General features: G+C 45.1%; 1 protein-coding gene across 4 annotated transcripts in view; it reads left to right on the forward strand.

Moving 5' to 3' along the window:
- The window catches only part of epn2 (epsin 2), a 29,116-nt gene extending 14,034 nt beyond the window's left edge, over positions 1 to 15,082 (forward strand). The window contains exons 3-10 of one of the 4 annotated variants that reach the window (XM_079521667.1): positions 600 to 712; positions 940 to 1,056; positions 1,288 to 1,392; positions 3,192 to 3,318; positions 4,058 to 4,198; positions 4,563 to 4,655; positions 9,775 to 9,987; positions 10,983 to 15,082. In XM_079521667.1, coding sequence (XP_079377793.1) covers positions 600 to 712; positions 940 to 1,056; positions 1,288 to 1,392; positions 3,192 to 3,318; positions 4,058 to 4,198; positions 4,563 to 4,655; positions 9,775 to 9,987; positions 10,983 to 11,305 — 1,232 coding nt within the window. In that variant the 3' untranslated portion in view covers positions 11,306 to 15,082. The remainder of the gene's footprint in view (positions 1 to 599; positions 713 to 939; positions 1,057 to 1,287; positions 1,393 to 3,191; positions 3,319 to 4,057; positions 4,199 to 4,562; positions 4,656 to 9,774; positions 9,988 to 10,982) is intronic. The other 3 variants (XM_079521668.1, XM_079521669.1, XM_079521670.1) reach the window with 3 other exon arrangements.
- The last annotated feature ends 439 nt before the right edge of the window (positions 15,083 to 15,521 follow it).

A 15,521-nucleotide genomic window follows, 5' to 3' on the forward strand; every position in this document is an offset into this window, starting at 1 on the left:
TTTTTTTTTTTTTTTAATAATTTGGGGACCCTCTAAAATAATTTGGCGACCCCCCGAGGGGTCGCGACCCACGGGTTGAGAACCCCTGCTCTATTGGTGTGTGTTGGGGAATGTCCTTATTCTTGAGAGCAAGTCATGACAAGTGAAGAACAGAGAAGGTTGACAGTTGGAAACCGTCTTTTGGAACGCTTCTATTTGATCAAGCTTCAAAGTGGAACAAAGCTGTCGGGACTGAGAAGAGAATGCTGTTGTTGTTATAGTTTTCTCAACTGCTATGGCTCATTTATTGTAACATAAATAGCTTCCGTGCACAGCACAACACCTTAGCTCACCTGCAAAAGGTCAAACTCACCCAAAACAGAGTTGCTGTTTCATATAAATACATAAAAAATGAAATGCCCTCAAAATGAAAAGTAAATTTGACATTTGTCTCTGCGCTTCTACAGACCAATCTAATCCAATTGTCTTGAGGGAAATGTCCACTTCAGGCTCAGCCAAAGGGCTATAATCGCGCGAGCGCACACACAGGCAAATGTGTTTTTGCCCAGTGCCCACCCGAATAATGTTAGAATAATGTTATTATTATGCGTGTGTTTCAGCCACATCTCCCAATGCTGGGTCAGAGTTGGAGCAGGCCAGACCCCAGACCAGCGGCGAGGAGGAGTTACAACTACAACTGGCCCTGGCCATGAGCAGAGAGGCTGCAGAGCAGGTACGCACGCACGCACGCACGCACGCACGCACGGATACACTAACATGGTAGAGCATGAGAACACAGATATTGTACATAATGGGTAATTTCACTTGGGATTATTATTATTATTTTATAAATCACACCCGTGTGAAGTGAGTGGTGCAACTCCGTGTGGGGGTTCTCTCTTCCTGATTGGATAACATTTGTAATCCCAACCCTGAAAATGCATTTTATGTTTACCAAAGAGCTGCAGAGACTGGGAGACGCCTAATATGGCAGCTCTCCACCAAACAGACTACTACAGATCACTGCAGACTGGCAGTCGAGTGAACTCGGGAGATCACCGACAGGCGACTACTATGGTACTGCTACATTCTACGAGCTCACAGCGCATCGTGAGCCTGTAGATCCCTCTTCACCGGATGGTACTTCCGGTGAAGAGATTTGGTGTAGGGGGGGAAAGTGGAGGAATAAAAAGACAGGACCAAGTACAGAGCCAGCTCTGGTCAGGTTTACTAGGTTTACCAGGTTTACTAGGTTTACCAGGTTTACTAGTTAAGTGGTTAACTGTGATTGAACGTCGTGCATTTCAGGAGGATCGCATGCGTAGAGGAGATGACCTGAGACTACAGATGGCCCTGGAGGAGAGCAAGAAGGGGGGACCAAGTTCAGGGAAACTTGCCAAGAAGAAGAAAGAGGTGAACACACACACGCACACACATGCACGCGCACGCTGCAAGACATGCGTACCTGTGCACTCACATACCGTAGGCTCAAATTATGCACGGACATAACGTATTTCTGCACATGAACAGACAATGCATATTTCTGCATGGTACACATCCTACACAAAGCAAGAACCGAATGTGCACTTTTTGCACATCCACTCAACAATCCTCGAGCGAGTCAGTTGTTTATGGGATCCTGAAATAGTGCTGTCTCTCCTCATTCCCATGCTCTGTCTGACTGCAGCTAACAAGGCCTGTAGCTGTCAACATCATTACACTGCCTTAGCCTAGCCACGGCTGGCTGGCTTACAGCATACCTTGATTTAATAGATGTCTTACCAGACTTTAACGCTGCAATATGGATATTACAATATGGATATTTTAGTGAATACAATTATATTTTTCCCAAAACAATATAACTGTCACATCTGCAGAGGTCGGAGGTGGTTTCCCTGCTCTTCTGTTGAGATGATGTCAGGTAGGACAGTTGATGGCTCTTGGAAGAGCGGTAGAACTATTGCTATTTCTCACGCAAGACCAGGATTTTAAATCCTGCGTTGGACATGAAAGTTGTGGATTGCAGCTTTAACCCATTTAGGCCTGACCTCGAAATTAAAAAATAAATCTTCTAAATCCTCCAGTTTATTTTCACGATTTTTCAAAAATAGCAGACCTGCAAGCTCGTGGGCTTGTAGATCTGCTATTTTTCAATAGCTAAAATATAACAATGTTTAAAACACCAAAAGGGGTTCCCGCCCAAAATGGGTTAAGGATCACATTGCTGAATAGAGCGTCGCAGTCCCGCCCCCTTTCATGACGACGAGAGACCCAGAGGTGAATTCCCCGTTCATTTTCCTCATAGACTTTTCAAAAAGTATTTATTTAAAGACGTTCACGCCGCGGACAAAGCCAACTCGGACCGTGACAAATCATGACAATAAACACATGTTTTGGTCTGATCAAATAATTTGTAAGAAGAAAAACAAAACAAAAAGTGTTGTATCCTGCCTTTTTTTTTTTTTTCTAATTATTTGATCAGCCCAAAACATTGTGTTTGTTGTCATGATTTGTCACGATCCGAGTTGGCTTTGTCCGCGGCGTAAACGTCTTTACATAAATACCTTTTGAAAAGTCTATGAGGAAAATGAACGGGGAATTCATTTCTGGGTCTCTCGGCGTCATGTAAGGGGGCGGGACTGCAACGCTCTATAGGGCTGGGGCGGTATGGATTTTTTGTTATCGCGGTATTGTCAATACTATTGAGCGATACCTCAAAAGTATTATTATTATATATATATATATAATAATTGTTATAAGGAGCACAGTAAGCGACCTGCTCACTCCTCATGTATTAGTTCGGGGCCCTCCCCAGGTTGGCAGAGGGAGAGTAGCGCCCAGGATTACAGTTTAGAGACAATTAGCACCGGGTGAAAAAATCGCGGGATACAATTTTAAATAAAAACCATAACGATCGCGGTTATGAACTCGATACCGCGGTTTGCCTTACACAACTGCGGTATTGCGGTTATTGCACCAAGCCCTACTGCTGGGCAGATGTCAAGCCCTACTGCTGGGCAGATGTCAAGCCCTACTGCTGGGCAGATGTCAAGCCCTACTGCTGGGCAGATTTTACATGACACAATAATAATGTAGATCTTACTTTACATCATCTTCCATTCCATGTCATTTCTCTGACAGTGAATTGTGAAAAGGGCAATAATTTAGTCTTTCTTTCTTTCTTTCTTTCTTTCTTTCTTTCTTTCTTTCAGCCCCAGTCGTCTCTCATGGATCTCATGGATGCTCCAGAGGGGGGCAAATCAGGGAGTTCTGCAGGGCCTGACCCCTGGGGAGCCGGGGCTTCAGCTGCCCCGCCAGCAGACCCCTGGCACTCCTACGGTACGCACGCACGCACGCACGCACGCACGCACGCACGCACGCACGCACGCACGCACGCACGCACGCACGCACGCACGCACGCACGCACGCACGCACGCACGCACGCACGCACGCAGCATGTCTTGAAGTGGTAGCCTTAACTAGTAGTTTGTGTGCATATGCAGGCACAACTTTTCTGCGCTTGTGTGTGTGTGTGTGTGTGCGTGTGTGTGTGTGTGTGTGTGTGTAGACCTCACCTGCAGAGTACTGGGAGGCTTTGTTTAATAGGAATGCTGCCTCTCTGGGCCAGCAGCATTACTGAGCAAAGAGCGAGAGGGGGGGGGGGGGTTTAAGGAGAGAGGGAAAATGGAGAAACGGGGATGCATAATTGGGCATGAAGCCCCCCCCCCCCCCCCAGTGCAGCGCTACGTCACATCATTTGGAGCGACGCCCACCCGGAAGGGTTGACTCCCACTTCTAGACCAGAGCGGCCAATGCGTTCGTTCCTCCAGGCTTTCATTTTTTGCGACGGAAATGAAAGCCTGGGCTGGTACCGAGGCTAATCAGGGTGTGGAATGCACTGGTGTAAAGTAACTAAGTACATTTACTTCAGTACTGTACTTAAGTACAATTGAGGTATTTGCACTTTACTTCAGTATTTCCAATTTCTAATACTTCTACTCTCTCTCTCTGTCTCTGTCTCTGTCTCTGTCTCTCTGTCTCTGTCTCTGTCTCTCTGTCTCTCTCTCTGTCCCTCCAGGCTCGGCAACTAAGCCAGCCACTCCAGTGGACCCATGGGGAACTGCCTCTGTTCCCCCTGTGAAGAGCACTGATCCCTGGGCAACCAACGCTGCTCCTGCCGCCGACCCCTGGGGCGCCCGCCCCAAGACCTCCAACGCAGGTGAACAAACGCATGCATGGATGACTCAAAATATGCACAGTTCGTTTTACAACAGACTCAGCAGACTATGCTCTTGTGCGACGGTGGCGAAAATACAAGCCATTTTTGGCGAGGGACACCATCGTACAACCAAGTATAAATCGGGCTTCACGGTGCACATGAGAGTGGGGAAATTCCATAGCTTGCATTTCTGTTGTGTTTCCCATTTTGTCCAAAGTTCCCATTCTCATCCATTGTCATCTCTCTTGTTTTGTTCCTCCACTATCCATCTGCTCTGTGTGCGTGCTTGCGTGCGTGCGTGTCTGTCCATCCATGTGTGTGTGTGTGTGTGTGTGTGTGTGTGTGTATTGTGGTCCCCTTCCAGGTAGCTATGACCTGTTCAGTACGTCCAACGGTACGTCTAAAGAGGACTTCTCAGAGTTTGACAGCCTGCGTTCCTCCTCCTCTGTCCCCACTGGTACTCACCCTGTCCTTGTGCCTTCAAATGCAGTGATTCTCAAAGTGCGGCCCGAGGGGGACCCCCAGGGCTCCTTTCCGGGGGTTCCAGGGGGTACCCGTGGCTAAATGAGTTAATATAGCATCACAATCATTTTAGCCACTTTAGCCATATTTTATACTTCTATACATATCAATTTGGGGGTCGTTGACATGAAAAAGATTGAGAACCACTGCATCTAATGACACCTCATGGAGTCTGTGTGTGTGTGTGCGTGTGCGTGTGTGTGTGTGTGTGTCTGCCATCCTGCACAAACCTCTATATCTGACCAAAAATTTGTGATCAAGATTTTATTTTACATTAACATTAGGACAAGCATGTCAGCAGCGCAATTTACAAACGACAAACATTGACAATTCGAACACACATTTGGAATCAGTACGGTACATTATGTTTGTCTACTGCCCCAACCCAAGGGATTCTTAGTTGTCCCACCAGTTTCCAAACAACATACTTGTTATATTCCGAAGACTGATGGCTCTAGTTTAAACTGACTCGGTCGACTGAGAATTACTAGGCACAATGATGTCCCTGAGTAGAACGTAAGCTTTAAACAAATGTCTCATAGCTGATTTACGAGTTCACAATGTACAAATACGTAATACGTTTCTCAAAAGTTGAACTACAGAGCACTGGCTGTGCTGTGATAGGTTAAGTCCCCCCGCCGTTTAGCGCCGGTTGTTCACATTCTGCTCCTGTGTGTCAAACTGCCCAAGCAATAAATTGCGCTAAACGATACATTTTAAAGTCACCTGCTTAAAAGCTACACTGGAATATGAGTGTTTAACTCATGGTTCCATTTGGTTCTATTTGTACCCTCAATAGTGCCTTGGGCGTCTCATTTTGGATCTCTCCCTTGTTCAAATTTTGTTCTTTACACTCTGGTAGAGTTCAATTAGAACTTTGTTCTTTACACTCTGGTAGAGTGTACATTTTGTTCTTTACACTCTGGTAGAGTTCAATTAGAACTTTTCCCGAGTGTCAAAAACAACATGCTCATCTCAAGGTTTTCCTTGGCATACATTTAAGTAATGTAGTAAATACATGATGACTCACCACAAGATTGAAGGAAGGTACAATAGAAACTCTAGCACTTTTTCCCCAGATAATTTAAGGGGTTTTGCAGCAGCACTGGCATAAACACACACTGTCTTGTCTATGTAGTCATGTCACCACCAGACTTTGGCAAAATACAGAGGAGGAGTGCTTGGTTGAACTCAACTTTGCATGCTCTCAATTTGAAAATTAAATTAAACTGGCATTATCTTCACACGCTTCAATTCAATAATTGCTCCGTGTTTTGCCCTAGTCTCGTCCTCGTGTCACTGTGGTGTCATCTGTGTATTCCAGCCTTATGCCACTGATGTTTTGATGGTTTTTTTTTCATGCATTAACACCTGACCTGGGTTGACCGCTTCGTGAAAGCTCCTTCAAATCCATTATCCAAATGCTATATTGACCGTGCCTGCTTTCTGTGGAACCAATTGAATCTCTTCAGAGAGGCCACACTCCACCCGTTTGGAACACCAAATGCGTGTGAATCGAGATGGTCTCTGGAAACGGCGTGCGTGTTTGTGCGCGCGCGTGTGTGTGTGTGGAATGTATGTTTTCCTCCAGTGCGTGGCTGAGCGTGGAGGGTCAGGGTGGTGGTGGTGTATTCGTTCTCTACCTCACATAAACATGTCTCTGCTAGCGTCAAGGACGAGTTGAGAGGCTGAGGAAAGGGAGCGCTGACTTGTGCTGTTGTCTTTTAGTGTGAAATAAAATAAATTCAACATTGACACAAGTTGTGGCAAAGCTTAGCTTAGCCCTATGGTTATGATATACTAGTTTACTGTATGAACTCATCATAAGCCTAGCTATATACTTATTTTTGTTGCTGTCGGGAGGAAGCCACCTAACTCCATTTTTGAGGTTTTCGATTTTTTTTTGCATAAATCAGTGCTATAGAGCGTCGCAGTCCCGCCCCCTACCATGGCCCAGGAAATGAATCCCAATGCATTTTTCCCATAGACAAAAAGTATTTATTTAAAGACGGTTACGCCGCGGACAAAGCCAACTCGAGTCGTGACAACTCATGACAACTCAAACAATATTTTGGACCAAACAAATAATTACAAAGAAGAAAAACAACAAAAAAGTGTTTTTTTCTTCTTTCTAATTATTTGTTCGGCCCAAAAAATTGTGTTTGTTGTCATGATTTGTCACGACTCGAGTTGGCTTTGTCCGCGGCGTAAACGTCTTTAAATAAATACTTTCTGAAATGTCTATGAGGAAAATGAACGGAGAATCATTTCCTGGTCCATGGTAGGGGGCGGGACTGCGACGCTCTATTGAACACCCTTTATGTCTGTGTGTTGTTTTCGAAAATATTGAACCAATGAAAAGTAGTAAAAACCCAAACAAAACCTCTTAACTCCATTGGCTAAAGCAACTAACTCCACCACCTGTCTCCCTCTCATGGAAGTAATTGACAATATATAAAGTCACAAGAACCAACTTTGACCAGGCAGTATTGTGTTGTTTTATACGGTTGTCTTCATTTCCTGAAAATTGTATATTTTTCATTTCCTTAAAAAAAATGGAAATTTGGGAGTTTGGTGGTTTCTTCCCGACAGCAGAGATAGATAGATAGATAGTAATAACATCCACAGTAAAATCCTCTGTGTTCATTTATCCATTTGTTGAGTGTTGAGAGGACACCATGCCCATGCCTGCATAGTGGTGCTTCATACAGTTGGGTGCCACCGATATTGTCCCTTATCATTTGACCCATTTAGGCCTGAAAAAAAAAATCCTTCTAAATCCTCCAGTTTTCTGAAATAAATATTTTCACGATTTTTCAAAAATAGCAGACCTACAAGCTCGTAGCGCGCCACTCGGTGGCGCGCTATGAGCTTGTAGATCTGCTATTTTTCAATAGCTAAATTATAACATAATGTTTAAAACACCAAAAGGGGTTCCCGCCCAAAATGGGTTAACTGTCCTTTTGCGCAGATCACGCAAACCTCAGCAAAAAGAAAAGGACAATATCGATGGCCTCCAACCGTACTTGTATCCTTTCTAGGATTCTAGGATTTCTAGTTTCTAGTTCATTGTCAGCAAAGGAGCAATTGCCTCATTTCCTCTGTCCTAATAACGGTTTATTTTACTGTTCACCTAAGACAGATGGCCTCTAATCAGGGGAGAGGTCTGGTAGAGTTGGCCAAATTGAAGATACATTATGTATAATTCATACAAGTAAAAAAACAAAAATGTCATCAGGATATTGTTTAAAACGAACAATCTCACCAGCCACCGCCCAGCTAAAATTGATTACCGTTTGTCCAGAGGCCAATGCTGATTTCACACCTCATACTTATCAGATGAGTATGAGGCAAAGGGCAGTATTATGCGTGTCTTAAGTACCAGGTCTTATTACTTAAAGGGGCATTCCACTCATTTTCAACATTTTACTATGTCATTAATATACCTTAGAGCTGTTGTGTGGAAATAATACAAAAGTCCCCCCATTCTGTGTTTCCTAGAACTAGAGGTCTGAAAAAAATCATTAACATGGTGAAACACATCTTGATGATGTCATCAAGATGTGTTTCACCATGTTAATGATTTTTTTCATAATTACAATTCTCGGAAACACAGAATGGGGGGACTTTTTTATTATTTCCACACAACAGCTCTAAGGTATATTAATGACATAGTAAAATGTTGAAAATGGGTGGTCTTCCCCTTTAACTTAAGACCTGGAGGCGTGGTCAATGCTGTTTGGCCACTCAGAATAGCCAAATGGCATTGATCACGCATCCAGGTCTTAAGTTAAGTAATAAGACCTGGTACTTAAGACACGCATAATACTGCCCAAAGTGTTGTACAACAAGCAGCAATGCACACCGAGGTGTGTACAGTACAGTTACTGTACTGAGAGGCTGTGTTTATATTTTTCATAATCGGGAGTAAAACGGTAAACAAAAGCTGTGTTGTCTTGGCAGTGACTTTCTTGTCCAACCGCTACAGTCTGTTGATTACTGTTATGATTACATGCAGTTTAACCCATTTTGGGCGGGAACCCCTTTTGGCGTTGGCATTATGTTATGCTTTAGCTATTGAAAAATAGCAGATCTACAAGTTCATAGCGCGCCACCGAGTGGCGCGCTACGAGCTTGTAGGTCCGCTATTTTTGAAAAATCGAAGAACGACTGACAGAAACATAGCTTTTTCAGAAAACTGGCAAGACATTTATATAATCTGATCTCAGGTCAAAATTGGTTAATTGATTTAAAATGCTGACTAAACTGTTTACGGGACTATGTTTGACGTGTCCCAGTAACAGACAGCCAATTACAAGCAAGTACCTTTTGTGGCCATACTAGTATAACTAATGCTAGCGTGTCCAGCGTCGGAGCGGCACCAATACGATTGAGCATAGTCCTTACTTAACTGTGACCCTCTGTGTGCGCTGAATTTAAATGGCCTCTCTTTTATAGATCCTTTGGGGGTTTCGCTGTGTGTGTGTGTGTGTGTGTACACATGTGTGCGTGCGTGTGGTTTGCACGTGCCTGCGCAATTATTGATATTGTCTGCAGCTGTGCCGTGGAAACAAGGAGCCTGGCTGTCTGTCTCTCTGCTCTTCACATAATGACATCTACTCATCATTTTATTACATCAAATTATGAGCCTATGTGACGTCAGCAAGCATGCCCCAATACTGTTGTATGCTTTGCTTTGCGGGAGTCCACGGATACTGACTGACCTAGAGCACTTTATATAGATAATAGTGATGAATATTGATTTAAAGAATGTAGACAAAGTGTGTGTGTGTGTGTGTGTGTGTGTGTGTGGGGGGGGGTGGATGGAGACGGCCAAGCAGCGGCGCTTGCTGCACCTGGCCGTTACGAGTGTCATTCTTGTTTTGTCTTCTTCGCTTTTCTCCCAAGTATGTATCTACGGTGATTTGGTGTTTCACGGTGGTTATTAATATTTTCTCGTTGGTCTGTGTATTCAGCTACTTGTGCTAATTGTTGTTTAATGCATATTTATTAACGGATTGTAATACCAGTACCATCCTCTCTGTCGGTGGCAGGTGACGGCGGCGTGGCCTCGTCGTCTCTAGCCAGCAGCAGCAGTCTGGACATGTTTGACCCGCTGCCCATGTCCCTCTCCTCCACCTCCAACCTCATCAGGAAGACCCCGGAGTCCTTCCTGGGCCCCAACGCCGCCCTGGTCAACCTGGACTCGCTGGTGACCAGGCCAGCGCAGCCCGCGCCCATCGTCAACCCCTTCCTGGCTTCAGCAGGTATAGGAAGGAGATGTGTACTAGTGTACAATGTACATGCATGCATGCGCGCTCGTGCACACACGCACGCACACACGCGCGGACACAGTAGGGATGGGAAGATGATTCTTATTTTCGATTATCGTGATGGGAAGATGATTCTTATTTTTTTAAATTGATCCGTCGTGAACTAGGGCAAATTAGCTTTTGTTGAGCTGCTGTTTGTAAATGCATCAACGATGCGAATATAATCCATCTGTAATGGATAAAGCCTTGGCCTGGAAGAGAGGTCATCAGGTGGTCCCCATCCGCCTTCAAGTGTTGACCCTTAACCCATTTTGACCTGAGATCAGATTCTAAAAAAAATTCTGAAAAAGCTATGTTTCTATGTCAGTCGTTCTACGATTTTTCAAAAATAGCAGACCTGCTATGAGCTTATAGATCTGCTATTTTTCAATAGCTAAAGCATAACATAATGCTAACACCAAAAGGGGTTCCCGCCCAGAATGGGTTAACCACAACACTGGGTGTTGTGATTACGTGATTGGCCAGATCACTGCCCCTCTCATCCAGGCTTCCAGCTATTGTCCTTTCTCTTATGCCAGAGCCAACAGGAGGCTCTCCCTGAATTGTATGTTCTTGGGGGATTGCAGGCAATGAGAGAGTCTCTAGGACTATAATTCGCTTTGCAAATTCAGCACCGCATAAACCCTCTATACTTGATAAAACATTTAGACAATTGTGGTTTACAGTATGTCTGTGCTGGTAGCGAATGTTAAAACACTGGCAATGGGCCTATCCTTTTATATTTCATCGAGTGTGGGTTTGGGCTTAGATTAGAACTGTTAATATTTTGTGTGTTGCGCGGTTTACAGAACCCTTTGCTATAATACATTTGTTACAATTCAGAACGTGTTCCAAACCCCCGTGTGTTCTGGTGTTTTTTGTTGGCATCTTCCTTGTCAACGCGGTCCCTATTGATGCCCATTTCCTCTCTCTCTCTTCCGTGTTCACAGGAGCCTCTGCTGCCCCAGCAGCACCAGCGGCCCAGGCCAACCCCTTCCAGATCAGCCAGCCGGCTCCGCCCACCCTCAACCAGATGCGGGTGAGCCCCATGCCCGTCGGCTTCGGCAACATATCCTCCGTGGCGGAGCCCATGTCGCTGTCCTCCGTGGCCCCCCAGTCCATCACCATGGTCCCGTTGGTTGGCATGGCCCCCATGGGCCGCATGGGGCACGGCATGGGTGTGAGCATGTCCATGCCCCAGCCCCTGATGAGCAGCACCATGGCCCCCGGACAGCCGCAGCCGCCCGGAACCACCAACCCCTTCCTGTTGTGAGAGAGGAGAAGGGGGAAGGTGGGGGTGTGCGGCCTACACCCCCCTCCACACACTGGGCTCTCGCCTCTCTTTCACTGTGGTTCCCCAAGAAGCTTCTCCAGGATGGACGGGGGTGGGGGGTGCAACCAACTCCTAGCCAGGTTTTAGTCCCAAAACGACCTCCCACAAACACAAACCCTTCCTGGCTCCCCACAGCCACACAAACTTCCTTCAGCTCTCCACTCTTCCTCCTTCTCTGTCTCTCTTTTTCTATCTCTCTCTCTCTCTGCTACGAGCTGCCTAGTCCCGTGTTCCCGATCTGATCGTGTATGATCACAATGTTGTCTTGTTGATGATGATGACGACGTAGACGTTCCATCTGTCTACAGACCCTCTGGAGGTAGTGGCAGTGTTTACAGTTTTCCCACTAGATGCTGGACGGGACAGCGTCGCCCTCCTCCTCTGCTTCTCTCTGTTACACTCCCTCCCTCCCTTCCTCTCTCCTAGACATTTTTTTAGACTGGATACTCTTTACTGTACTAACACCAGGATCTTATCTCTTCTCTACAGCTAACCTTTTCTAACCCCTGTGCGCGTGTGTGTGTATGGGCGGGCGTGTGTGTGTGTATGGGCGGGCGTGTGTGCGTGTGTGTGTGCGTGTGTGTGCTCGTGTGCGACACTGTGCGTGTCTTTATACATACGTCTGAACGCTTTTACACTGTGTATTTTCCAGGCAGCTTGAGTGTACACCCTGGAATAACGATGATTTAGCCGTTCAGTAGCGAGTATGTTTTGTGTAGTGTGTGTGTGTGTGTGAGAGAGAGAGAGTGTTACTAAGCAGGGATTTTGCACACTTTGCTTTTTTGTTTTGGTTCTGTGACTGCTGGGTTCACCGTTAGACCTTAGCTCTGGAGAGGGAAGCTTAGCCGTTCAAACGTCACTCCATGGTACCGTGGTATCGCTCACTTCAGTCACAACTCTCACCAGGTCACCTACTCTTCACCTTTTGACCTTCTCCCAATGACCCTCCTAGATGAACTTTGACCTTTGGGGGGGGGGGGGGGGACTCTGAACACTGGTCAAGGGGGACAGTCCCCGGATTTGAGAGTTGCTCTTTAAAAGGATCTGAAGCAAACGCGTATTTGTTATCGAGAGGTGTAAAAGTCTACTTCCCCCAACACATTGTGAAAGGCAAAATGACTGCTGTGATGGCGTCAGTATTCCACTGCTTGTAGGGGTTTTTTTTAGGGGTCAAAGGGAAGTGGGAGGAGCCAGGTGTGTGTATTATTCGAGTGAAATACATTTAACCTCCAAGTGTACTTTAACTAGTGGGTCTGCCTGTTTGCCATGCAGTACATTGGGACAGAATGTTGACTTCAAGTGCAGAGATAAGTTATACACACACACACACACACACACACACACACACACACACACACAAAACATGAGGTCAGCAAAGTGAGAGGTAATGCCAACTGTTTCTGTGTGAGTGCGTGTGTGTGCGTGCCTGCGTGCGTGCTAGCTAGACATTCAGACTACACCCCAAGGGCTGTTACTACAGTGACAACGGTTGTAGGGGAAAAAAAGCCCTGTGTTTAGAAGACATGGTAAGCCACTCTGTATCATGGTAGAGAGATTTGAGCTCTGGACTTACCGCAGCTAATCTACTTGCAAGAACATTAGCCAGCGAACACACACACACGTTCCTGTAGTGTTTGGGCTATTGATAGCACAGGGAATCCCACAGCAGTTCGACCTGGCATCATGTTAACAAATAAAGTGTTTAACTTTTTTTTTTTTTTTTTAATTAGTTTTGTTATGATTTTACTCCTTTGTTGAAATCCATAGCCAAACCTTTCTGTGTTGGGGGGGGCTCTATACTAGCTATTCGATGATGTATCACTGTATTTCTCTCTCTCTTTGTGTTTTTCCTCTTTCACCCATTGGGTATATATTCCTCTTCTCTAGAAGCACAACTGTTACCAAAGTCATGGCGACTGAGCTCTGGGGAGACAAAAACTATGCGTAGTTGAAATGATGTGGCTGAAGCTTCATTGAAAGAGAGAGAAATGTAAAACTTGCCCATAATATCAAAGACTATTTTATATACCTACCTATATAAACCATGACTATTTTACAGTTGGTTTTGGGTGTCGGAAAACATTTATCAGGATCAAGTTGAGCGTTTCTCCTTTACCTCCTGCTGGGCAAGTCGAGCGAAACGATGACATGAATGATGACAAACACGATCTCCCCCTGGCATGAAGACCCCACGCCTCCTAGGTCTCTGTGTCGTTCTTCCCTTCTTAAATTCTGTTGATCACTGCCAATGTTCTTTCTGTGGAAAGGGTTATGATGATTTTTGTTGTTCCTGCTCTGGTGTGAGCTGGCGCCCTCCCCTGGTCTGTTGCTGTAATTCAGACAGACCCTTCATTTCTCTCAGGCAAAGGGAGGGGGGCGGCTCGGACTGTATGTGATGATGGGAATGATGTGGGGGGTCACGAATGATTGGATGTAAGACCAGCAAACCAGTTTTATCCTTAACTAAATATATGCAAAAATTGGAATTTGTGGTAAAGATAATTGAGAAACGATAAAGACTTTAACGCTTGACCGTGTGTTGGTTGTTGCAAACTTAGTTTTGCTGATACTGAGTCTTGTTTATTGAGATGCTATACTATGATATACTGTACTAGCCAAGACGGTGTCTGTTACTTTCTCAAGGATATTTTATACTTTGTCACACAACCGTTTTGACGACACAAATGTATTTTAAAAAAAAATGGAGAAATGTTGTGTCGCCACTTTAGTTGACTATACACCATTTTTATCGCAATGTTCTTTTTTTTGTTTTGTTAGACTTGTCAAAAAGGTTGTGCACCAAGGGTATAAATTAGCCTTCACTGGTCTCGCTTTCACTGTGGCCTAAAACCTTTTTTCTCTTTTTTTTTTTCTTTTTAATGGTTGTGGAAAAAAATGTTTGCATCATCACTTAATTTTAACACGGTTATAATTACATGAGGTAAACAATACTACCGGACCATTCAATAGATTTCACAGCACACCGAAACTGTTCCAGTATATTACGCCAGGGCTCCACCGGACACGTTGCGTCTCCGTCGCGTGCGTCAAAAAACGCACCGGTTCAATTTTAATGCACGCGTCGCGTCACGCAACGCAACGCAACGCGGGCAGTGAGTGGAGCCACCCCTCATTGATTAAAAAGGGAACATTCCCTGACGGAGACGCGACGCTGACGCGCCCGGTGGAGCCCTGGTGTTAGACTCCTTTCCTTTGCTCTGTCTTCCAGAGCCTGGAAGTCTTCTTTTACACGCGCTACATGGTGGAGGCAGTGGGAATGAGGCCTATGTGTAGCTAGCTAGCTCCTCTGTGTTACAATGTACTCACTATGCTTTTATCAAGAGGACTAAACTGACATTATGGGCTACCTTGTCCTGTATGCATAAACAGCCACCTTCGTTCTTTTCCATGTGTCCGTCTGTCTATTTACCCTTCTCATAGTACTGGGAGCAGGCTGCTTTTTTATTGGATACGTGCTCAAACTTGTTGGCATTATAACTGTATAATATAATTTATCATTTGTACTATTGTAACATACTGTTTCTTCTGTATACCTTATTATTCTGTGTAATGGGTTTTTGTAGGAAAGTCACCGTGGTATTTTAACAGCATCTAAAAACAAAACTACAAAAAAAGAGCGCAGTGGAAACCGTGATGGACGACTTATGACAAACTGTAGCTGCATTGGTTCAAAAATAAAAAATGTGTATCACTTCAGCTCTGGAACTCTTTTCTCAGTGTACGCTCACATCTTTGCACAATTGGCAGGTTTAGGTTAAGAGTACCACAGACGAAAAACAGTCTAAGTCCAAATTTCATTCTGACCCCTCCACGAAAAGGCTAGCCTGGCTAATAAGCCAGACTCAAATCACACTGTCGTGTGGTATTTGACTCTGGAGATGCTGTGTATGGATCTTGTTTCCTGGGGGGCGGGTTCAAACATTTTCTCTGACGCAATTGGTCAGAGCTACAGTCAGTCAAAGGTCTCAAGCATTGAACGTCACTGTACCAAAGCCCGCCCATATTGCATACCGTGTCCCGATTGGCCACACCAGTTCTCTGGTGTAGGAAATGGGCGTACAATTGAGCCTCTCCAGACCGTAATCCGCCGGCAGGCAATTTTTTTTTTGCCAACGGCTGATTCGGTCTGGCTTAT

The sequence above is a fragment of the Electrona antarctica genome (assembly GCF_951216825.1).
Source record: "Electrona antarctica genome assembly, chromosome: 14".
Classification (NCBI taxonomy): Eukaryota; Metazoa; Chordata; class Actinopteri; order Myctophiformes; family Myctophidae; genus Electrona; species Electrona antarctica.